Raw genomic sequence first — 25,166 nt, 5'->3', positions numbered from 1 at the left:
GTAAGTACCCAGCCTTTCAGCACACTACACTGCATTCATGTAAGTTTCAGTCGTCAGGGCTGTCTCAGTCATTGTGTCACACACATTAATCAGACACCCATAACACAGAATGTTAGTTCACTTTAGACTCCATTCACATAGGGCCCACCCCTAGGGTGTACCCACAACACACATCACCTAGGAATGCTCCATTCAGTCTGACAGGAGGCAGCTCCAGGGCCATATATGGTAATTCCACCCAACAGACAGACAGGAGGAAGGGACAGAGTCAGGGCTCCCCAGGACTTTGGGGAAACAAGGTAAAAGCCAATAGAAACCAAGTGACCACAGTGGGCATCTTGCCTTTTATCAGGAATCCATTTATTCCTATGGCAGGGCCCGGGTATCCCAAAATGGAGGATACTCAGAGCCACTGCCAAGTCAGCATGTAGCTGCCACCAGCTCATAGACTGCTCTTTGGGCAACACACAGGTGCCAACAAGCCCACATAAGGGATACAAGGGTGTACCCCCCACGCATGGGTGCCATAAAGGTATCCCATGGGTGTTGTTCACCAAAACAAAAACATGAAGAGCTGCACTGTCAGAGGCCCAGGCTGGGCCTCAATGGCAGAAAACATAGAGAAAACACACACAGAGAAGTAGTAGGACAAGGATTAAGAGGCCTTGTCCCTCCATAAGGCATTTCCAGCATCACACAAAGCATCAATAAAGGCAGGAGAGAGAGGAATTGAAGGGTACTGTATGGAAAGAAGAAGCTAAAGTGATAAATAGAATTGATGAATGGCAAACCTATTGGAGCACTGAAAGAAACAAAAGGGCCAAGTGTTCACAATTGCAGGATCACAGAAAGAGGGGGAAATTAGTAGACAAAGGGACATCAAATGTGGTTCAGGAAAGAGGTATTAAGTGTAGAAAAGAGGATTACCAGAGAAAGGAAAGGGGGAAATAGATAGCACCGAGAGGGAACGAGCAGTGGAGGATGTGCAGTTATTATATAATCATTTTTGTAATTTTATTTTTTATATTCCACCACAATGCCAAACTTCAGAGAGCTAAGAGGGACACATACATGGTCATACATGTGTGGACATTTGCATGCCCTTGTAAGATAACAGTCTTGGCTTGGGAAAATGCTTGCTTGATCAAAGCTTGTTATATTTTATTTTTTCAGATCAATAGTTAATTTATTTCTCAATTAAAAATAAACCATACGAATGCAAACCATGTTTCTTAACTTTACAAATTCAGAAAAATAGAAATATAGGTGACACAATTCACAGAAATCAAGAAAATCTATGTGTATACATTTCAAATGCAAAAGTATGGGTTGTCTGTAACAATCCATCAAGTTCTTAGGACAAGTGTATATATGTTTCTATTTTTTATAAAAATAACTAAAATATTAACAAAGTACAGTAGATGATAAGATGTTAGGGTTGGGGCATGGATGAGTAATATCATTACCTGATCTAACAAAACATACAGCAAACATTATTTTCCATTGATTTTTTTCATTCATTCAAGTGTAATTCATGTTTTTTTCAGTGTTTTGCTTCACATATATCAAGGCCATAAAACACGGGAAACCCTCAACCCCAGGAACCCGTCCACAACATAAGAAATATGCAAATGATTAAAATGAAATTGTATACAATTTCTGTGAATTGATTTTGTCTATAATTCACCTAATCTTCGAAAAAAGACATCTAACCCAATGTATTAAAATCTCTGTCTTGAAACTAATCCTGACTGGTACATTTTTGAGTAAACACATGACACAATTTTGGTTCCCGAAGTGAATAATTGGACTATTTTCTCTACTCCTCTTTCTTCAGTATAACTTTCATCGAATTGGAGATTTAAGCTATGGATTGAGGCATTCCCCTAAAACTTTAACTTCTGTATAACCTCCTTCTGAGATGGCTTTTGCACACAGCTCAAATATATTTAGTACTACTTCATGACTTTCAATATACACACTATGATTAGTGGATCCACCTTGTAGCTCCTCCATACTGAAGTGAACAAATACTGCTTCGGTTTCTGTCATTTAGGTGTTAATAGACCTTTCAAAGAGGTTTGATAATTAAATATGATGCCTAAATGCACATTTCTAGACCACTTCCTAGCTTGTCTCCTCCAATTTACAGGAAAGTCTATTTCTCGTCCTCTCAATGACCTACCTTAATCTCAATTTTCTTTAAGTTGTTTCAGTTGGTAAGCAATACTTTCCCACTTCTGCATAAGAGTCTCAAGGCCCAATTGGGGCTATGTCAAGAAGGAAAGTGGCATGAGCATATCTTAGGATAGACATTTGAGAACCACCTAACTTAGACATGTAGGGGGTCAAAACAAGGGTGCCTGGTAGACTGGAAAATTACAGGTCAGATAGCAGTGGGGCAGGAATGCATACCAGCTATTGCTCATTTGAGGCTGATTTGTTTTGTATTTGTATTTTTTTGAATTGTTATAGCGCTTGGCGCCTAGGCGCTGAACTGAGTAGATAGCTGTACAATAAAAATGAGCACGTCAAAGAAACAATTAGTGAGAGAGTAGATGTTCTTTAAAGCAGGTCTTAAAAAGGTAATAGACAATATGGAATGTAGAGGGAGGGAGTTCCAATGTTTGGGCACAATCAGAGCAAAGGAACGAAAACAGGCTAGAGCACAAAGGGAATGGGGGACAGTGAAGAGAAAAAGGGATTGGGAATGTAGCCGACGGGCTTGGGAGTAGAAAGAGATTAAAGAAGAAAGATAGGGGGGTGAGGTCTTAGAGACACAAAGAAAGTTAAAGTGTACGCGAGTTTCAAAGGAGAGTCAATGCAGAGAGTGAAGAGCGGACGTGATAGAGTCGCAGGGAGAAAGAGTGCAGAGTGCCCGGATAGATGAATGATAGATTGAATGAAGAGGAGCAAAGTGAGACAACGGGAGACCAACGAGAAGAGAGGAGCAGTAGAATAGTCAAGAGAAAACTAGAGAGGAGATGAGGAGTTTGGTAGATGAGAATGTAAGAATCTGGCGAGCTTTACAGGTGTGAAACAGCTGATAGCTGCAGAAATGGGAAATAGAAGGGTTACGAGTGGAGATGGGAAGTGAAGACTCAAGAATGACACCAAGATTATGGCCCGACAGAGAGATGGCAAGGATAGAGGGGGGAAAAGAAACTGAGGGAGGAGGTAGTGGGAGGTGAATGGGGGGAGCAGCGAAGAAGAGAACATCTGTTTTAGCGAGATTAAGGTGGAGATAGTGAGAGGACATCCATGGATGAATAGCTAGAAGACAGGCAGTCAAGGAAGAGGGTTCCATGTCTTTATATAAAGAGATTATATAAAGAATGATTATATATATCGAAACTTTTATAATGAAAAATGTTATAGTAAATGCATTGTTTTTCTTTTTTGGGGGTTTCCCCCTCAACCCCTCCTTTCTCACCCCTAGAAACCCACCCCAACCGTTTCCCAAAAATATTGAACCGTTTAACCCATCTCTAAATGCATTCACTATAAATTATTTCAATATAAAATATTCGAGATATGACCTTTCTATATAATATTTTCGATTTAAACACTGCACACCAAGGAAGAGTTAATAGAGTTGGTAAAAGAAGTAAAGGTAAGAAAGATTTGCAAATTATCCACGTAGAGGTGATAAGAAAAGTCAAAAGAAGAGATGAGAGCCGAGAGGAGAGTTTTAGAGGGAAAATGAAAGAGGACTCAGGACTGAGCCTTAGAGGACACCTTGTAAGAGGGACGAAATGGAGGAAGCGTGACCAGCCCTGGAAACAGAGAACGTGCGTCCTGAGAGATAAGAACAGAGTCTCAGAAGCCAAGTTCAGCAAGAGAAGAGAGAAGAATAGCATGGTCGACCGTGTCAAACGTGGCTGAGCGATCGAGAAGAACTAGAAGAGAGGAATGTCTGGAGTAACAAGGAATGAGAAGTGAATTGGTGACAGAACAGAGAGCAATTTCAGTGGAGTGTCATTTCCTAAAGCCTGACTCGAAGGGAGGTAAGAGAGAGTGCAGATTGATGAAAGACGGAAATAAGGGCATAAGCTATGTGCTCTAGAAGCATTGAGCGAAAAGAGAGAATAGTAATTAGAATGCAAGGAGGGGTCAAGTGTAGGCTTTTTCTAAAAAGGAAGAATTCAGGCATGCTTGAAGTGGGAGGGAACAGTGCAAGAGGAGATGGAGGTGTTGTAGAGGGCAGTAAAATAGGAAAGACTAGGAGGCAAGGAAGAGGATCATCATAGGAGGAGGTGGGATGAGCCAGGGCCAGGGAAGAGGAGATGTACAGACAGGTGAGAGTGTGGAATGTGGACACCACCAAAAGGGGAGAACAGTCTGGGGAAAAGGAAGGAGAAGAGGAAGTAAGGGGAATAAAAGATCAAAGTAGGGAGATTGCAGAATAAAGTAGTTGGAAAGTCATATTCGTAAAGGGGAAAAGATGATGCAGGATCGGGAGGAGCAGGAGAAATAATACAGTGTAAATTCTGAAAAAGATGACCAGGAAAAAGAGTGGAAATAGGGAGGGGAGAAGAAAGAAGGGACAAGTTAGTTGTTGCCTCAGACGTACACCAACACTGCTCAGCCTTTTGCAGCGACAGGCGAGTGGACCCAAGAGTCGGTCACTTCAAAGACTGAGAAGGCCTTTGAGACAGGGGAAATGCAACAGAGGGTTAAAGAAGGTCAAGAGAGTCAGTCAGGGCGTCAGAGAGAAGAGAAGCAGAATCAGCCAAAAGAGAGGAACAGGTAGAGAGGGAGGCAAGACTAGCGACAATAGCTAAAGAAACGAGGAAATAACAAAGAATTGAAGGTCACAGTGATGGAAGATAGAAGAGAATTGAGAGGTGGGAGAGGAAGGAGGGAGAGAGAAGGAGAATGAAAGAAGGGAATGATCAGAGCAGTAGAGTGGGAGAGCAGTAACTGAAGCAGAGATATGAATAGTGGAGATAATAAGGTCAAGGGAAGATCCTGATATATGAGACGGTGGAGTGAGAACTTGTAGTAGTGAATAAGAATCAAGAATAGAGAGGACCGATGAAGTATCATGGGCGATGAGGAATGGAGATTAAAGTCACCCAAAATTGCCAAATAGTCTGTGTATTTAAGCCAATTATATCTGATCATAATACAAGAAGCAGCCATAACATACCTGATGAGATATCACTTTCTGTAAAGTAGTTGATCCTGTTAAAAGCTGTTTCAAAACACTTAACAACCTTGTTTGGGAGATGGGATTAAGAGTTCTCATCTACCCAATTCAAAATATGTTTATAAAGACACTTTGCAAATATTCCTTGTTGTATCTATAATCATAATAAGGCTGTAGTTTTCCAGATTTGACTTAATACCCTTCTGGATAAGCATGATCAATATAGTGCTCATCTCGATCCCCGAGATTAGACTCAGTCAGATATTAACTCCATAGTCTGATTATATAGTCTTCGGGCACTCAATGATTTAAGCAATAATCATGTTTGACATACCACCTGGATCTGTAGCTCTGAAAGATTGATCAAATATTCCATTAGATTAAATCTAAGGTCAAAAGAATAGAAATGTTTTACTAGAGGAGATGTAGGTGTCCCAGATGAGAAGCTCAAACTTCTCACATAGTTAACCTAATCCTTTTCTCAAAATAATGACCATTCTTTATTGTTATAGCCAGCAAAAAGCATCTGTAAGACCACTTTTGAACCAGACATTGAGTTATAACAATAATTGCATGGTTATCCATTTTTTCTTCTTACCTAATGGTACTTTATGCTGTCCCTAAATTCTGGCAAATGTCATTTCTCTTTTTTTCTGTATAAATGAAAACATTTTTATATTTCTTATGACATTCTTAAGACATTAAAATGTAGTCCTCTAAGGACCATTAATAGTACACTGGTCTTCACAATATTCAACAATACTCTCAAACAGTCCCTGGACTTTATTACTACGATCCAAGAGACAACAAGGACATAGATTGCATCCCCCCAGCACCCCATTGTTATGTTCTAGCAGTCATTGGAAGTCAAGCCTTCCTTGGGAAGTGCTGAATACAGGACCTGTGAGAGAAAGTTCTCGTGAATATGACTGTCTTTGACAAGTCAAACTGAGAAAGGATTACTATAGGAACTGGGAGAAAAAATTCACAAAAGATACAAGAGTGTTTGTGAAATGTTACATAATTATACTGCGAGAGGATGCTTCTAAAGCATGAGAATCTTTGGGAAGCAAAGTTGAGACAGCTGTCGGGATGCCCGCTCCCGGGGAGCCGGTTCAAGCCCTGCGCCCCTGAAAGCGGACATCCAGTCCCCAAGGAAGGACCCAGCAACCCCATATAGGGGCCCTTTGGACAGTGTCCTGGTGCCTATGGCGCCAGGCTCATAAAAGACATCAGTCCTGGGGCCATAGGCGCCAGGCTCATTATGGATGTGCTTGGGTGCACTTACCTGATGCAGACCATGCTGCAGGATCCCGGCCTCCTTGAGGCCTGAAAGGAACTACTTTACTTGTGGGACTAATTTACCATCCGGGCGTGGTCGGGGAAGGATACATACCTGATTGGAGGAAGGATACATACCTGGAACTTCTTCCAAGGCTATTTAAACCCCACCCGAACAGCCACACGTGCTTCGCGTTGTTCTGCATCTAGAAGCTGGACGCTCACCATGTCTGCTCCTGCATCCTGACTTCTGCCACGCCTGCCAGCATCCTGGATCACCTGCAAAGGAAGAGAAGAAGAGAACAGAAGAAGGAAAAGTCCTTACCTGCTAAATCCGCATCCCAGAGACATCTCGCCGACAATCCTGAAAAGGAAGACTTTTATTTAAAAGCTCATCGCGTCGATCGCTGCAGCGCCGCATTCCACTCACCTTTACTGGGCGCCTCCATGTTCAGCAGCGATCATCCGGATTCGCAGTCACGCCCCAGCGCCTAGGGAGAAAAAGACCAGAACAAAAGGTGAGAGAGAGAAGGGAATAAGGAAAGCTAAATCTCCATGTTAAGACTTACCTGTTGATTCATTCCCTCTTCATTTCGGGTCCGCGCCGCATCCTGGCATTTCCGGACCCCGGCCCCTAAGGGGAAAAAGAGACATCAGCGTTAATGAGCGAATGAAAAGACATTACCAAAAAACGCTCATTAAAGACTTACCTGATTTCTACAAGGATTTCACCTCTCATCTCGGGTCGGTGCCTGTTCCCCGGCATTCCGTACCCCGGCCCCTATGGGGAAAAGGCAGTAGCATTAGTACATTAATGCATGGACACAAGGGGAACCTCTTATCAAAAAACTGACCTGGAAGCCAAGCAAGTTTGGTTCTCATCAATCCGAAAATCCAGTGAAGTAACTGGATACCAATGCACCCCTGCATCAGAAGCAGGATGGAGAGCTCGTCCTTCCAGACCCTAAGGTGAGACGCTACGAGGAATCACAGAAGGGTTTCGAGGAGGGTGAGAGGGGAAAGTGGGAGGCTGATTGCATTACCCCGCAGACAGTTAATCCCCTATTTTCACCTACAGAAGGATACTTCTGCGAGCCAGACAAGCCAGATTTGGGGGCCCGGTCCAGTCCATCTTCCGAACCCTGCGCATAACCTTAGAAGAGGTCACAGCAGCGCGAACCAGGCCAGCGCCTCCGTGGGAGTCAGGTGAGCGTTACAGAACGCGAAGCCTTCCTACAAATTCCCACCCAGGTGCTATGGAAAGTTCTGAGACTGATCAGTTGGCCCAATTACTGGGGGAATTACGGGCCGAAGTACATGCCGCTCGTCAAGAGACTAATGCCCTCAGGAGGGAATTAATAATATCAAAGGAAAGAACTGATGACCTGGCCAGACAGCTTTTGCAAGGTCAAGCTGGGCAAACTCCTCTACCCGGTTCCGGAGGGAACCCCGCTCCTGTGGTTTCCAGTAACCCTGTGCAGATTAATCTACCTGGAAACATGCCGCTGGCCCCACCCGAACGCTTTGCTGGGGACCCCAAACGATTCGCCGTATTCATGAATCAGTGTCGTTTGCACTTCCTATGCAGACCTGGGGCCTTCCCTAATGATCAGACCAAGGTAGCCTTTATATTGTCATATCTCAGCGGCTGCGCTGCCGATTGGTCAGTTCCACTGGTTACTCAAGATGACCCGATTCTCCGTGATTTTCAAAGGTTTCAAGCAAGCATGGAAAGGTTATTTGCTCGACACTCTCAGGGGCAGGCTCTGGATGACGAACTTCTATCCCTGCGACAGGGCAATCAGGACCTCCTATCCTATATTGCAACCTTTAATAGACTAATTGTGGAAACGGGATGACCAGAGGATAAAAGAGTCACGTTGTTTTATCGAGGCCTACGCGGAGAACTTAAAGATGTCTTGGCCCAAGTTGTAAATCCGCCCCAAGAATGCACAGAGTATATAGACTTAGTGGTCCAATTGGATCACAGACTTCAAAACAGAAAAGCAGATCGGTCCAGGTTTGAGACCCGGGTGTTGGTCAAGACCCATGCTAATCCCAAGGGAGTTGATGTCTCTGAGCCTATGCAAATTGGAGGGGTTAAAGGACCCTTAACTCAAAAAGAACGTGAAAGGAGGCGGCAGTTAAAATTATGTCTTTATTGTGGGAATTCTGGACACTTTCTACGAGATTGCCCGGCAAAACCGCCCCGAAAGGCGGTAGGAGCCGCTGATAAAAACCATGAAGACTCTGTTTCGGGAAACGACTCCGCCTGACAAGTGTAGGGGTCCGCTTGCCGAGCTTGAAAACTAACTCTCAGACCTCGCATTTCATTGTGCCAATGGTTCTCGTAGATCCAGAACAGCCTAAGCGGTTGCATGCAATAAAGGCATACATCGATAGTGGGGCTAGTGGAAACTATGTGGATCGTGAATTGGTCTCTAGGATTAACCTCCCTCTCCGTCCTAAAACCAGCAAAGATGTCATCACCACAGTCGATGGAACTGAAATTGCCTCTGGACCGGTAACACATTCCACTACTGAGGTGACTCTTATTGGTCCCGACGGCCATCGGGAGGGTGTTGTGTTTGATGTAATCAAGGCTCCACAGTTTCAGGTTATTCTTGGAATCCCTTGGTTAGAGACACATAATCCTCAAATTGATTGGCGAGCTAAGAGAATAACCTTCCCGGATTGTACACAAACCTGCTACCCAGAAAACCTGAAGATTAATCTAGCATCTGTAACCTCTGCCTCCATGCAACTACCTCTGGAATACCAAGACTTTCAGGACGTCTTCCAAAAGGAACAGGCCAACACGTTACCTCCTCACAGATCGTACGATTGCCAAATCGATCTGGTGCCCGGTGCACAACCCCCTTGTAGCAGGATTTATGCCCTTACCGAACCTGAGATTCTGCATTTGAGACAATATTTGGATCAATACCTAGCTAATGGTTTTATTCGCCCGTCAAAGTCCCCGGCATCCTCGGCTTTGTTCTTCGTGCCCAAAAAAGAAGGCGACCTTAGAACTTGTATCGATTACCGCGCATTGAACCAGATAACGGTTAAAAACCGTTATCCTCTGCCTCTGATCCCTGAACTCCTTGACCAGGTGAAGGACGCTTGCATATACACCAAGTTAGATCTCCGGGGGGCTTATCATCTGGTACGAGTTAAAGAAGGCGACAAATGGAAAACTGCCTTCCGTACTAAATACTGATTATTCGAGTACCAGGTGATGCCTTTCGGATTGTGTAACGCGCCGGCTGCCTTCCAATACTTCATGAATGATGTCCTTCGGGAACTCATCGATGTTTGTGTTGTCGTATATATTGATGACATTCTGGTGTACTCCTCTTTGGAATCTGATCACAGAAAACACGTCAGGGCAGTACTTGAAAAACTGCGCCAACACAAACTGTTTGCTAAATTGGAGAAATGTGTTTTCCATACCACAGAAGTCGAGTTTCTAGGTTTCATCCTGACACCCAAAGGAGTCCGAATGGACTCAAGGAAAGTGGATGCCATCCTCAAATGGCCATCACCTAGCTCTGTAAAAGGGGTTCAAAGCATGCTCGGCTTTGCCAATTTCTATCGCAGGTTTATCCTGGAATTTTCACGCGTGGTACAACCCATTACTGCACTCTTGAGGAAAAATAAACGTTTTGAATGGTCTGAAGAAGCCGAGCAGGCCTTTCAGGATTTAAAAGCTAAGTTTACCTCTGCACCTATATTGAAACACCCGCGTCTATATCTCCCTTATGTCGTCGAAACTGACGCATCCAGCCTAGCCATGGGTGCTGTCCTGTCCCAAAGAGATCCCGAAACCAACCAACTGCATCCCGTAGCATTTTGGTCCAGAAAATTCTCGGCACCCGAGGTTAATTATGCAATCACAGACAAAGAACTGTTAGCCATTAAGTCCGCTTTTAAAGCCTGGCGGCATTATCTGCTTGGCGCTCGACATGCCATCACAGTGATCACTGATCACCAGAATTTACAGTATTTGAAAACCGCCAAGGCTCAGTCATCACGGCAGCTCCGATGGGCTTTGTTTTTCGCTGAATTTGATTTTGTGATTACCTATCGACCTGACTGCAAGAATGGCAAAGCAGACGCCTTATCCCGAATTGGAATGGAAGAATCTGATACAAACTCAGAACCAGTACCAATAATTCCCGAACAGAGGATTCTAGGCATGACTTAGTTACAGACGCTTGAAGACATTCAAGCCAGAGTGAAACAACTCCTGGACCCTACAACCTTACAGGATTGGATACAAAAGGGATCAGACTTTACCAAAGATAATGGTTTACCTTATTTCCAAGGACGCTTATTCCTGCCACATAAGGAATTACAAGAACTAGTTATTTCCGGTTATCATGATGCATTAATAGAGGGACACCCCGGTATTGCCAAGACAGAGGAAAAGGTGAAACGACAATTTTGGTGGCCCTCTTGGCGAAAAGATGTTAAATCTTTTGTGATGTCCTGTGGTGTTTGCGCCCAAAATAAAAGTCAAAAGAAAAGACCAGCCAGTCTCCTTCAACCTCTAGACATACCGCCAGCACCCTGGCACACCCTATCAATGGATTTTATTACGGACCTGCCTCCTTGTTCGGGGTACAATACTATTCTGGTAATTGTGGATTTGTTTTCCAAAATGGCCCACTTTATTCCTTTGAAAGGTTTACCTTCAGCTTCTGTCCTAGCCAAAGAATTCCTCGAAAATATTGTTCGGCTACATGGATTCCCATCTATGCTAATCTCTGACCGGGGAAGCCAATTCATTTCCCATTTCTGGCGCAAATGTTGTCAAATGGCGCAGATCGACGTAAGATTATCGACCAGTCACCACCCTCAGACTGATGGTCAGACCGAGAGGACAAATCAGACCCTTGAGCAATACTTACGGTGTATGTTACAGCAATCTGAAAGCAACTGCAAAGACATTCTTTGGATAGCCGAATACGCATATAATAATTTGGTACACTCTGGAACTGGCCACAGTCCTTTTTATACTTTGTTTGGGCATCACCCTCGAACCTCAAACCTTGACTCACCTCAGAACCTCGGAATGCCTGCAGTAGAACATCTGCATTCTACAATTACCCAAGCCTTCAAAGAGGCAACTACGCATTTACAACAAGCCAAGAGAAAATACAAGGAGAATGCTGATCTACATCGGAGTGAAGCACCTCCGTATCAGATTGGGGATGTGGTTAGCTACCAGACATTTACCACTCAAAGGGCCTCGAACTTTTAACCCATTATTCTATTACAGCAATAATTAACCCAGTGGCTGTTAAACTTGATTTACCAGCTAGTATGCGAATTCACCCTGTTTTTCATGTGTCACTTCTGAAACCAGTGGTACCCGGAACCCGACTACTCAAACCTCCAGAACCTATTCTAATAGATGGGGAGCCTGAATTCGAAGTGAAGAACATTTTAGACTCAAAAATGTTTAGGTCAAAACTGTTCTACCTAATTGATTGGAAGGGGTACGGACCTCAGGAGAGGTCGTGGGAACCCAGCGACCATGTGCATTCACCTCGATTAGTCAGGAAATTCCACCGACTCTTCCCAGACAAACCAAAACCCCCGGAGGGAACAACCTTGGGAGGGGCCTTGGGTGGGAGTGCTGTCATGATGCCCGCTCCCGGGGAGCCGGTTCAAGCCCTGCGCCCCCGAAAGCGGACATCCAGTCCCCAAGGAAGGACCCAGCAACCCCATATAGGGGCCCTTTGGACAGTGTCCTGGCGCCTATGGCGCCAGGCTCATAAAAGACATCAGTCCTGTCGCCATAGGCGCCAGGCTCATTATGGATGTGCTTGGGTGCACTTACCTGATGCAGACCATGCTGCAGGATCCCGGCATCCTTGAGGCCTGAAAGGAACTACTTTACCTGTGGGACTAATTTACCATCCGGGCATGGTCGGGGAAGGATACATATCTGATTGGAGGAAGGATACATACCTGGAACTTCTTCCAAGGCTATTTAAACCCCACCCGAACAGCCGCACGTGCTTCGCGTTGTTCTGCATCTAGCAGCTGGACGCTCACCGTGTCTGCTCCTGCATCCTGACTTCTGCCACGCCTGCCAGCATCCTGGATCACCTGCAAAGGAAGAGAAGAAGAGAACAGAAGAAGGAAAAGTCCTTACCTGCTAAATCCGCATCCCGGAGACATCTCGCCGACAATCCTGAAAAGGAAGACTTTTATTTAAAAGCTCATCGCGTCGATCGCTGCAGGGCCGCATTCCACTCACCTTTACTGGGCGCATCCATGTTCAGCAGCGATCATCCGGATTTGCAGTCACGCCCCAGCGCCTAGGGAGAAAAAGACCAGAACAAAAGGTGAGAGAGAGAAGGGAATAAGGAAAGCTAAATCTCCATGTTAAGACTTACCTGTTGATTCATTCCCTCTTCATTTCGGGTCCGCGCTGCATCCTGGCATTTCCGGACCCCGGCCCCTAAGGGGAAAAGAGACATCAGCGTTAATGAGCGAATGAAAAGACATTACCAAAAAACGATCATTAAAGACTTACCTGATTTCTACAAGGATTTCACCTCTCATCTCGGGTCGGTGCCTGTTCCCCGGCATTCCGTACCCCGGCCCCTATGGGGAAAAAGACACTAGCATTAGTACATTAATGCATGGACACAAGCGGAACCTCTTATCAAAAAACTTACCTGGAAGCCAAGCAAGTTTGGTTCTCACCAATCCGAAAATCCAGTGAAGTAACTGGATACCAACGCGCCCCTGCATCAGAAGCAGGATGGAGAGCTCGTCCTTCCAGACCCTAAGGTGAGACGCTACGAGGAATCACAGAAGGGTTTCGAGGAGGGTGAGAGGGGAAAGTGGGAGGCTGATTGCATTACCCCGCAGACAGTTAATCCCCTATTTTCGCCTACAGAAGGATACTTCTGCGAGCCAGACAAGCCAGATTTGGGGGCCCGGTCCAGTCCGTCTTCCGAACCCTGCGCATCACCTTAGAAGAGGTGACAGCAGCGCGAACCAGGCCAGCGCCTCCGTGGGAGTCAGGTGAGCGTCACACATCTTACAGACAAGAGAAAGGCATCAGAACCGAAGAACAATTGTGTCTCAGGGATCAAAGGTAAAGATCCACATAGAAAATGTGGCAGACTAGGAAGCCCCAAACCATCAGAATTCTAACCATCATGACTGGGTTTATAAATAAAAGCTTGAAATGCTACTTCTCATGGTACTGTTGCGACTTCCACATCTCCATTGGCAATTATCATCTTTCAGCCACATCACCTAGAAAGGATAATCTGGAAATAAGTGAGAAATTGTGTAGTTTCCTCATCATCCCCCTTTGTCTTAGCAATAACCTAAGACAGCAGTGAAAGATCATCCTATTTACTTCAAAGAACAAGTCAGAGGTTTGTGGCGTAGAAAAGCAAGTAGTCACCACCGGGCATCTTCATTTCTTCCTGCTAATCCTTCTTCAATACGTGAGCCATCACCTTAATGATTAATATACTGGCCAGTTTTTCAAAATGTCACTGCTACAGAACTATGTCCGATGGTGGCTTGTACTATGGGGGTTTGAGATAGGGTGGACTTATTAAGCAATAATGAGTGGCACTGTATATCGGGTGTTAATGGCCTATTGACTCATTTAATAAACCAGAGCTAGGCAAATAAACACTCATCAGAGATCTTCGATCTACTCGATCTACTCGATGACAGTGGCATTGACATCCTGTTCATCACAGAAACATGGCTCGACGCCAACTACAAAATCAAACTCCAGGGCTGACTTCCAAACAACTTCAAATGCCTCCAAATAAACAGGAAAAACAAAAAAGGAGGAGGAATCGCAATAGAGTTCAAAGGACACCTGAAAATAAAAACAGACAAACCGCTCAACATCCTCAACTGCGAAACCATGGTAATACACCTAACAGCAATCCCAAAAAGCAACATCACATTCATCCTAGTGTACAGACCACCAACATATGATGCAACCTTCGTCGACAACTTCATTGAAGCCATCACCAACATAGCCATCAACCACGAGCACCTAATCATCCTGGGTGACTTCAACATCTGGTTTGAAGACAGTCACGCCAACTCCCATAACTCACGGATCGAACAACTCAATACCATGAAATTACAACTAGTCAAAGGGGCAACACACTCGGCAGGACACACCCTTGACGCAATTTTCATCAAAAATAAACTCATCACCACGGCACCACCGATACAAATACTGTGGAGTGACCATCTCATTATCCCATTCATGATCACTCTGCCTACTCAAGTCCACATCCAACCTCCCAAACTCATAACCACCACAAAAAGAAACTGGAAACATGTCAAAGAAACCAACTTATTCGAACAACTGGAGTTAACCAAACCCTCAACTACAGAGCTAGAGCTGGCTAACCTAGATGAGAAAGCGGAACTGCTACACAAATGGATGACAGACACAATCGACAAGATCACCCCAGAAAAACCTTTCACCCCATAAATAAAAAGAGCAATGGCAAAATGGTTCACTCCACCATTAACAACCATGAAAAAGGAAAACAAAACGATGGAACTTGAATGGAGGAAAGAATACAACCCATAAAAAAAACAATGTTCCAGAGACAAATATGCACATACAAGAAGGAAATTCAAAAGGCGAAGAGAAGGCATTATGATGAATCACCAATGCCACGAACACTCAAAAAGAAATGTTTTACATAATCAAAGAGATGAGAAACCCACCAGGCTGTGACAACACCCCAACCCCCTCAGAGAAACTGTGCAACGGCCTGGCAGACCACTTCAAGAAATAAATCAATGACATCTGACAAACCATACAGAACATACCAACCGACCACAACACACTACCGAGTGATCTTATCTTAGACCCTCAGCACAAACTAAAATACTTTCCTGAAATATAAGCAGAGGCATTCGCAATGCTGGTAAAACACAGCAAGAAAGCTGGATCACCCATGGATCCCTGTCCCCCGGACATCTACAAATCACTCCCCGCTCAAGGAACGCCAGCAGAATACTATAGAAACCTTTTGAACCAATCACTAGCAACAGGAAATGTACATAGGATATTCAAATCAGCATACATCAAACCACTCCTGAAAACCACAAGTGGCGACGTAGAAGACCTCTCCAACTACAGGCCGATCTCCAACATACCCAACCCGGCAAAACTCCTGGAAACCTACGTGTATAAATTAACCCAAGAACACGTAGAAAAACATCACCTGCTAGACCAAGCTCAAGTCGGTTTCAGACCTGCAAGAGGAATGGAAACAGCACTACTATCCATCTGGGATGACCTAAAAACTAACGCAGACTCAAAGATAACTTCAGCCCTTATCCTACTCGACCTCTCCGCAGCCTTCGACACAGTTAGCCATGACACCCTAACCAAAAGACTAGAAGACATAGGCATAACTGACACAGCACTACTCTGGACTAAATCATTCCTAGCGGACAGAACAGAAACCGTTTGGATCAGACCCTTCAAATCCACTCCAAGAGTTAACGACTGCGAGTGCCACAAGGAACCTCACTATCACCACTGTACTTCAACATCTACCAGACGTATCAGAATCTTCAAAAAATACAACATCACATGCTACAACTATGCCGATGATACTCAAATCATCTACAAAATCAAAGACACCCAAGCCGATCATGCAACCCTAATCGAATGTCTAAAAGAAGTCTTAAACTGGATGACTGCCAACAACCTGAAAATCAACCCAGGAAACACAGAAATCATGATCATATCCAAAGACCAAGAAAACAAAACCGCCATCCCGTGGCCAACTGAAATGGGAACTGCACCATCACCATCTGAGGTAGTAAAAAATCTGGGGGTCCTGATAGACAACTCCCTAACCTTAGAACCACAAATAAATGCAACTGTCAAGAAATGTTTTTTCCTCCTCCACACGGCAAGAAGAATCGTAACTTTCCTCTCCTTCACGCACAAAACGCTCACTATCTTCGCCCTAATCATGTCAAAAGTCGACTATGCAAACAGCCTGTACCTCGGAATACCAGAATACATCCTGAAGAAACTACAACGTATCCAAAATACAGCTGCAAGACTACTCCTCAAACTATAAAGAATAGAAAACCTCACTCCTTCCCTAAAAACACTACACTGGCTACCAATAAAACATTGCATCACCTTTAAAATAATGTGCATAACGCACAGGGCAATCAGCGGACAAGGAGCAACATTCCTACAAAAGAAAATAACAATCTACAAGCCTACTAGATTCCTCAGTTCATGCAATGAAATCCGCCTGGAACCAAAACCATACCTCAAGAACAAATTTGGAGGCACCTCCTTCTACCACTTAGCTGCAAAAACCTGGAACAACATCCCAAAAGAAATAAGAAACACCAAAGATCACCTAAAATTTAGGAAATTACAAAAAACTTGGCTATTCAACACCACAGACTCAAACTGAAAACGGAAACAGAAAGGAAAAAGGATGACTAGACTAAACCAGATATGGACAGCTCCCAGAACCCACTGGGAAGCTCCCACGGCACCAGGACGAGTCTCACCGGGTAGAGTGTAACACCGGTGACACCCACGGAGACGCAATCAACAAACCCTACCCAATCCCACCCAACATACGCACTTGCCCCTTAGTTCCCACCAGGTACCACAGTGGTTGGAATTGTCAGGATACGCAGGCTTAGGCAGGTGCAATGGCTGTATGAGTGGGAAAGGAAGATAGGTAGCGGTGCGAGACAGGCTAGGGGAGGAGGGGTATAGATGTAAAAGGGACCTTGAAGGCTGGATGGACTCAGATCATGAGAGATGCATAGGGGTGCCACGAAACCCATCTGGGGAGAATACAGAAACCCACCGCCTCAAGTCAGGATACAGATGCCAACTAACCAACTGCACTAACAATTTCCCCCGCTGCATACATCTCTCAAACTCCAAACCAAACACAACCACAAACCTACAGCACAACAAACCGCACAAACTTCACTACATGGCAACAACAAAACAAAAACGCACATAGACTCGCACAACAGTACACGACGACTACTGACCGCAAAACACCCCAGGCCCAGCCAACGGACCCACAGGGCTGAGGCCGCCAACAGCACATCACTGCTCTCTTGCACTTTTCCAGCTCCCTCCCACTAACCCCCCCCCTCTCTTCCCTTTTCAGAGCCCCCAGAGCGCCAGGGGACCACCTCAGTGGTGATAGTGCACGGTACAAATGTCCTTTAACATAACATATGCAAAGGCCTTTAATGAAGGTTGAGGGACATTTCTAGCCAGTACAACCTGTCATATAATTTATTAGCACCCCACACATAGTTCATACACAGACTCCTTAGTTGCTCTATAGATACCAGTCCAGTACAAGCTGTTGGGGCTAGGCAATGGCAGATTCACATTTGATTATTTTACTAACAGGAGTAGCTCTATTGGCATGATGAAACAGAAGAATTATACATTCATCCATTACAGGATATGGTTGTGGATGCAGTGCACTTATGGTTGCTTGCTGAGGTTTATTTTAGTCACAGGTGAATCTGTTTGTCATCTCCATACATTTAAAATAGGAGGCTGTTTTGTTGGATTAGCATGCCCTGGGGGAGCATGTAAATCCTGAACCAGAGGGATGATACTCATGTCCTTGTGGTAAGAGTGATTCCATATTGTTGAATGTGGTTTTGGAGAGATAATATTCCATGCACAACTTATAGTGTGCATGTGTGCCTTGCTCTAATACGTCCCCTGGCATCCAAGGCACTTAGCTCTGCAGTGACATAAAGCACATTCAAAGATCATCTGTGCATCACTAACAGCTGCTAGAACACAAAGTTCTTGCAAACAGAGATGCATTTTAATTGTCTGCACCTGTGATTTAAAATCAAATGATTGTATAATATATACAGTCTGGTAGCAAGTAAATCTGTAAATATAAGCCATGCCTGGTTTAGCATGGTGACATTTGATATCAGAACAGTATCAGCTCTGTGAGCATGGCCCAACTATGTCAGGACGGATGTACACTGGTGTCTGGGCGGGCAGTCTACACGGCTGCTATGTGGAGCAATAGTCAGGATGCTACCCTTTGATTCACTGGCTGGAAGGAAAACACCCTACTCTCAGGGTACAGGAACACCTGTAGGGAGTCCCCTGGAAAATGTGCTTCAAGGGCATCACTGACATAACAAATGCCTCCCTCACAACAGGGTTCTGAGAATTGGTGTCCCTTAGAAGTCAACAGGCATGGGGAGGGGCAGGGTTAGAGTATCCAGAGTGGGAAGATATGCCCAGAGAGGGGTCACAGCTTCTTGGTTTCTGTTAGAAACCTCTTCCCTTTTCCTGTCCCCTTCATTGACTGTAGGCAATGTACTCCGGGTGTGACATCATAAGGCAACAGGTACCTGTTAGAACAACAGAGATTGGACCCCTTATAGCAGGCTTTCTTTCAACCAATTGCATGTGGTATTTTACCTTCAAAAGAAGAGGGGCACCCCACATGCTTTGATCCATCTTTTGACCATCAAGAGAAGAAGAATAATACACTTTTGGACCTCAGTTGGGGCACAGTGCATTCCAAAGTCCTCTGCCATAGAGGTAAAGACAATAGTCATCCAAGGCAGAGGAGAGCCCTGTCCCCAGGTAAGAGTGGGGGTGGCTGCTTGTGGACGAAGGCCCCACTGCTAGCTGCACTGGAGCCAGGAACCAGGACACTGTTCAGTGGATGTGCAGTATCACTGTAGGTTCCAGCCAAGCTCCCTGAAACAGGAGAGCAGAACATAAAGACTTTACTTGTCAATGGAGAACCAGGATTGGGCCTCTCTGGAACCCAGAAGTCAATGAACAGCTCTAGCCCTTGACTTGGTAGACCGGGTCCAAAATACAGTGCAGCTTGGACTGCACTGTATAATGGACCCGGTCCACCAAGTCAACAAATTGATGCTGAATCACCATCTCAGAAAGCTTCTCTAGAAGCCTGTCTCGATGCTGTCAAGTCCTCAAATGCACAACTAAGGTACCGTAAAAAGGCCCTGCCACCCAGGCCCACTTTTGCGATCATAATGACTTTTAAGCACCCCGTCTCTACCATTTATGCCTCAAAGACATTCTTGAACATTGACATTTTGCCAATTAAGTGTCTTTCCTGCTCATCTAGCAGGGAGCTATTCTCCAAGAGTTTGCATTTTCAGTGTTTTCTTACAGGGGATGGTTTTTGGCAGTGTTTGTAGTTAGTTGATTGCATTTAATTGCTTGATTAAAAGTCTATATTTTCATAGGACTTTGATTGCACACTCTTACATGTTGGAATAATGCTATTTGAATTGTTTGGATTGCTACTCACACTGCTCTTGAAGATATAGCAAGCCCTTAGCCTGCGTTAAAGCACATGTCGAGGGAGTTATGCCTTTCAGTCTGGGCCTGTTTCACCTCTATAATTGAGATCACTGCTTGTTTACTAGTATTGTGGAGCTAAGTAGCGGTTTTGTTACTCTTCCCTGTACTCCTGCAGAGTCACAAATGCCCAATTAAAAATAATATGTCAGACAGACAACGTGACATTGGTAATACTTGCCTAATGTTTGGTACAGCTCTGTCATTTTGGGGTGGTCCCAGCACGTGGTCTGAGCTTGATGGCTGTAGCAACAAAGAGCACATAAATTAAACAGAGAAACGTGATGATGTGGGATAAAAGAAATACATATCAATAAATAGATGCCCCTCTAAACTGTTGGGTTAAAAAGATAAGTCATTTAATTAAAAAAACATATTCCAGAAACACGTGCTACAAAGTTATAGATTTGGCACAGGTCTCATATTCCATAGAGAAACAATATGAAAAAGGTTTGGCACCTAGAAAATGTACATTATTGGGAAGTAGACAAGGTTGTGGGTTCAGTGGTTTATCATGTAACTTCCACTGCAAGAATGATGCCCCTCTCCACCCGACACATTAGGAGGACCTGAAGATCAAATTCTTTAAAGAACATCTCGACAATCTCTTCCCCTTAACTGTATTATCTCCTTCTAGAATTCCCCAACCGGCTCTGCAAGGTCAAAACTACCCAACCCACTATGCTGAGCAGGGTGAAACATGTGTTTTGTTGAAAGGTTTGCTATTGGATAAAAGACAGACATTGGAACAGATTCTCTGGGGTCTGGGGGCGCATGGATGCATATATTCGGAAGAGAGTAGCTCTGCTTTTCACCAGAGCTACCTTAAATATAGAGTGATAAGGGGATAAAGGTAGGACATTAGGGAGGCAGGGAGGACATTTATTGGCAAAATACATTTTGAGAGAGGATGCATTTGAGGGTTCAAACATTATTTTACACGTAATATTTCACAGGGAAAACACTTTTTGTTTACATTTGACATTTCCAAAGAACACATTTTGGGAGGAAAAAATATTGAGACCAATCGAGAGAAATTGTTTGTATTTTTTTTTTGTGTTTGTAGAAAATGAAAAGTGCTTTTCCATGAAAGGCTGTGTGAGGGGCATATTGAGGGTGTGTACAGTCCCACTGGAATTTGCTTTCTATAGTCATGATATAGTAAATAGATTAAAATGGATGGTGGTAGGAGGTGTCTGAAAACATTACATGGGGGCAGCACAAGATAGACAGTAAACACATCTTCAGTACCTACAGATATATACAGGTATCAGCTCTAGTTCTGATGGTGGATGAGTATGATTGAGGAGGGGATAGCTCTCTAGAACTGTGGGGCTCCCTCCTCAGAAAGAAGGTGGTTCTTAAAGGGGATCTTTAAACCACTCCCTGTTGAAAAAGGCTTAATTTCTGAGGGTAGGGATTTCCAAGGAGTGGAGCCAGGATGGAAAATGAGTGTGAGCAGGAAACAGCACAGAGTCGAGGGAGATGGTTAGGTAGCAAGCTTGGAAGCACAGAGTGTGAGGGGGTGAGAATCGAGAGATAGATTTGGCCAAGTAGAGGGGGGAAGAAAAGGTGGCTTTAGCACAGATGGATTTAAACACAAGGAGCCTGGAACACCCCACATGAAGGCAGTACATAAAGTTAGTAGATCATTGTGGAAGGTTTTAGAGGGTACAGGAAGCAAAGTTCAATACCTTGTTGAAAGTAGCAAAGTAGTGGTGGTTAAAACAGAAATCCATGCTGAGAACCATGGAGGCGTAAAGTGTTTTATTAGAGTGAAGGGTCATATGGTGAGGGATTTTATGACGGTATAGGGGTTTAAGCCAGGCAGCATTGGTTGTGGTGGGGTGAAGTGCTTAGGTTTCAGGTCACAATGAAGTCCCGATAGTGAGCTTAGCGGGATGGTGCAAGCTAGTCAAGAGGAAAAGATATGAGTGGGCATGAGTGAGGATTTTGAGGCCGAGAGAAAGACTTCAGTTTCACTGGCACTTCAAAGCCTTCCACTGAAGGATAACAGAGACAAATTTAGTGCTGGGACAGAGAACAGCTCAGGGGAGTAGTTCAGAAGAAGTAAAAGACTTCAGTATCATCGGTAAGTGGATGATATAAAAAGACAAAGAAGGGGACGAGTTTTCAGAGTGAACCAAGGAATAAAGAATAGACACTTGCAGAAGCCTTGTCAGGAGGAGATAGCAGAGGAGCAGTCCAGCAAAATAGAGACGGTGCAGTCAGCCAATCTGGTGTGTCACCCAATCAAGGATGGTGCCCTCAAAGCTAAAATGTGAGTGTCAAATGGAGGGAGGGGAGATCAGCCGAGCCAAAGGCAGCAGAAAGATCAAGGAGAATGAGGATGGATGCTTGATGGCAGTGTTCAGCTGTAGTGAGGGAGTTAGAGATGTGGTTCAACACTGCAGCTATAGATTGTCTGCTGTAGAACCAGAATGGTGTTGGTCACAGCGTGTATTGGCCTTCATGTAGTTGGTGGTGAATTTAAAGAATACATGCTTGAGAACTATTGTGGAAGGAGAAAGACAAGTTGATATTTGGGTAGGTTGTTGTGTGTCAGCAGTGGGTTTCTTCAAAATGGATATGATGATGGCCACCTTTAAACAGGCAGCTGAGATACCGGATGAAATTGTAAGGATGAAGATATGAGTGAGTTAGGAGCCGGCTAGGGGCACCAGCTCATTAACTGTTTCAGTGAAAAATGGATCAGCAGGAGCACAAAGCGATTGGCACCCCGCAGCATATGGGCCAGGTCAGCCAGGTGGGTGGTAAGCCAAATAGTGAGGAGAGTTTGAGGCTTTGCACTGGTCAATAGAATGAAGGAGATGAGAGAGCAAGGGCGTCAGATAGAGATTATGCAGCAGATGTAGCTGGCAAAGTTGTGAGCTGGGTGTGAGGGAAGTAAGAGTGAAGTTCAGGGTGCAGAGGGGCAAGCAGGAAATGGTGGGTCATGGAAAGCTTGCGAATATGGGAGCAGAAAGAGCATTTGAGGTTAATCTAATAGTTAGACTTGGATGGGTGCAGAGTAGTAGTGAGAGCAAGGAAAGGAGGAGAGTAGGTTTTGCTCCAGCGGTGTAGGGGTTCCATGTGTTAAAATCGCGGCAAAAATAGCCGTGGACACAAAATACCACAGCAAAAAAGCTGTGGTTTTGCCGCCGCAATCCATGTAAAGGATACGGGGGACACCCCCACAACCCCCGGACCCATTATACCATTTAAGGGGAGCGGGAGACACCCCCGCAACCCCAGGTTTCCCTTAAATGGTGTAATGGGGTACACCTTTAATGGGTCAAACCACTGCATTTTTGCCACGATTTTTTGTACAGGTGACATTTTTGCAGCGATTTTATCACTGCACACCGGTGTAGGTTTATGTGAATAGTTGTCATCAGCTGATGCATTGCTTGGGAGAGGAGCCATATAGTAAGGTTTGAATTTGGTTTTGTGGATTCTGGAACAGTTATTTAATTTTCAATGCGAAAAGAGTCATTTTACACATGGTCAGGCCAGAGCTCTTTGATGGTACATGACTTAATGGAGACTCGGTAGCAATATCTAATTGACTTTGGTAACAAGAGAGGCAACAGCCCAATAGGCTGTGTGTTTTGTCAGGAGGTGTAAGAAATGGTAGCATTGTTACACATTCTTTTTATTTAAATGAAAGAGAAGAAAAAAGGCCTGTCAATTCCTATCAAAAGGGGTTTCCCTACCTAACACAAAACAAACTAGGGTGCTTGTCATCAGTACCATAGTCCAAAACAATGATCCATCCTCCAAACTGTCCTGTGCTGACCCTACCACTAATCAAATATCCTGGACAGGCTTTTCCAGCCTCAATATACTATCTTCAAATAGTTCTTTGTGATTACGTGAATCAGTTCCTTTATTTCTTCCAGGGGACTTTTCCACCTTTTGGGTCTCCCCTGACGTTACCTACAACCAGGTTATGCTCCAAGCCTTGAATACTCTTGCCCCTCTTAAGCTAAGGAAACCTAGACCGCGCGCTCACCTTAATTCGTGGTTCACACCACAGTTGAGATCATTGCGGAAAGAAAAGTGAACCGCCAAAGCTCGCTGGAAAGTCTCCCTACCGATTCTAATAAGGCTAGCCTCACCTTAACCTCCCTCAACTACAAAGAAGCCATCTTTCAAGCAAAAAAGACACATATAACAAGCGTTTCATACAAGCTGAGTCTAACACCAGAGAGCTCTTCAAGATATTGAAAGAACTAGAAACCCCAGTTACTCCCCCCGACACCTACATCAAAGATAGCACTTGGTGTTCCAACATCAAAACGCGCTTGTCGGTAAAATCACCACACTTCAAACTAAAATCAATGCGAAACAAAATAGCCTTCAACCCGACCTCCTGTCTAACTTGCCTACACGCACATCCACTTCCATTCCCCACCCGTACACACCTTTCACTTTCTCACCATTAACTATCATCGATGTTGAAAATATCATTAACAAACTCAAATCGTCAAACTGCCAAGGTGACTCTTGCCCAGCCCCTATCATTAAGGAGGCTACTCATGAACTAGCCCCGTTTATCACTGCCTTCATAAATTCATCTTTCAAAACAGGCACTGTCCCACACAACCTCAGGGATGCTTGGGTCATCGCCCTCCTCAAAAAATCTACCCTTGACCCAAGCATACCTACCAACTACAGACCTATCACAACGGTACCATTTCTGCTTAAAATACTGGACCGGGCTGCCTAATTTCAGATCCAGTAATATGTAGAATCCAACAAACTCCTCGGCCTTAGGCAATCCGGCTTTCACCCCAGGCACGGTGTTGAAACTGCCCTTATCGACTTGAAAACACAAATTGAAGATCTGAAAGACATGGGGAAACTAACACGCTTACTATTATTAGACTTATCAGCCGACTTCGATCTGGTCAACCACCAAATCCTTTGCCAGCATCTGAAATAAGCCGCCCACTTCTCAGATTCCGCCACCTCGTGGATCAAATCATTCCTTAACAACAGATCTATGAGGGTTTTCTCCTCTTCAGCATTCGCCGAACCCTCACCTGTATTATGTGGCGTCCCCCAAGGATCTTGTGTATCGCCTACACTATATAATTTGTTCACCAAACCTCTGCTCGATATTCTTGACTATCTGGGTGTCACCTACACTAATTACGCCAATGACACCCAGATACTCATCCCCATCCCAGGAGACTATTTGGCAGAGACCAAATCACTGAACAATGTCTATTTGGTCATTCAGGCGTGGATAGCTCAACACAAGTTGAGCCTCAACAATGCTAAAACTGGGCTCATCATCCTGGGCTCTCA

General features: G+C 44.5%; 1 protein-coding gene across 4 annotated transcripts in view; it reads right to left on the bottom strand.

The window, feature by feature from the left end:
* Window positions 1–25,166, bottom strand: part of DRP2 (dystrophin related protein 2) — a 1,496,582-nt gene that overhangs the window by 292,615 nt on the left and 1,178,801 nt on the right. For all 4 annotated transcript variants that reach the window (XM_069613022.1, XM_069613021.1, XM_069613023.1 and 1 more), the window contains one exon: window positions 20,032–20,093. In XM_069613022.1, the coding sequence (XP_069469123.1) occupies window positions 20,032–20,093 (62 nt within the window). The remainder of the gene's footprint in view (window positions 1–20,031; window positions 20,094–25,166) is intronic.

Source organism: Ambystoma mexicanum, chromosome 5p (assembly GCF_040938575.1).
Source record: "Ambystoma mexicanum isolate Mex_15411 chromosome 5p, UKY_AmexF1_1, whole genome shotgun sequence".
In the NCBI taxonomy this organism is placed as follows: Eukaryota; Metazoa; Chordata; class Amphibia; order Caudata; family Ambystomatidae; genus Ambystoma; species Ambystoma mexicanum.
This window is presented reverse-complemented; position numbering and strand designations above follow the sequence as displayed.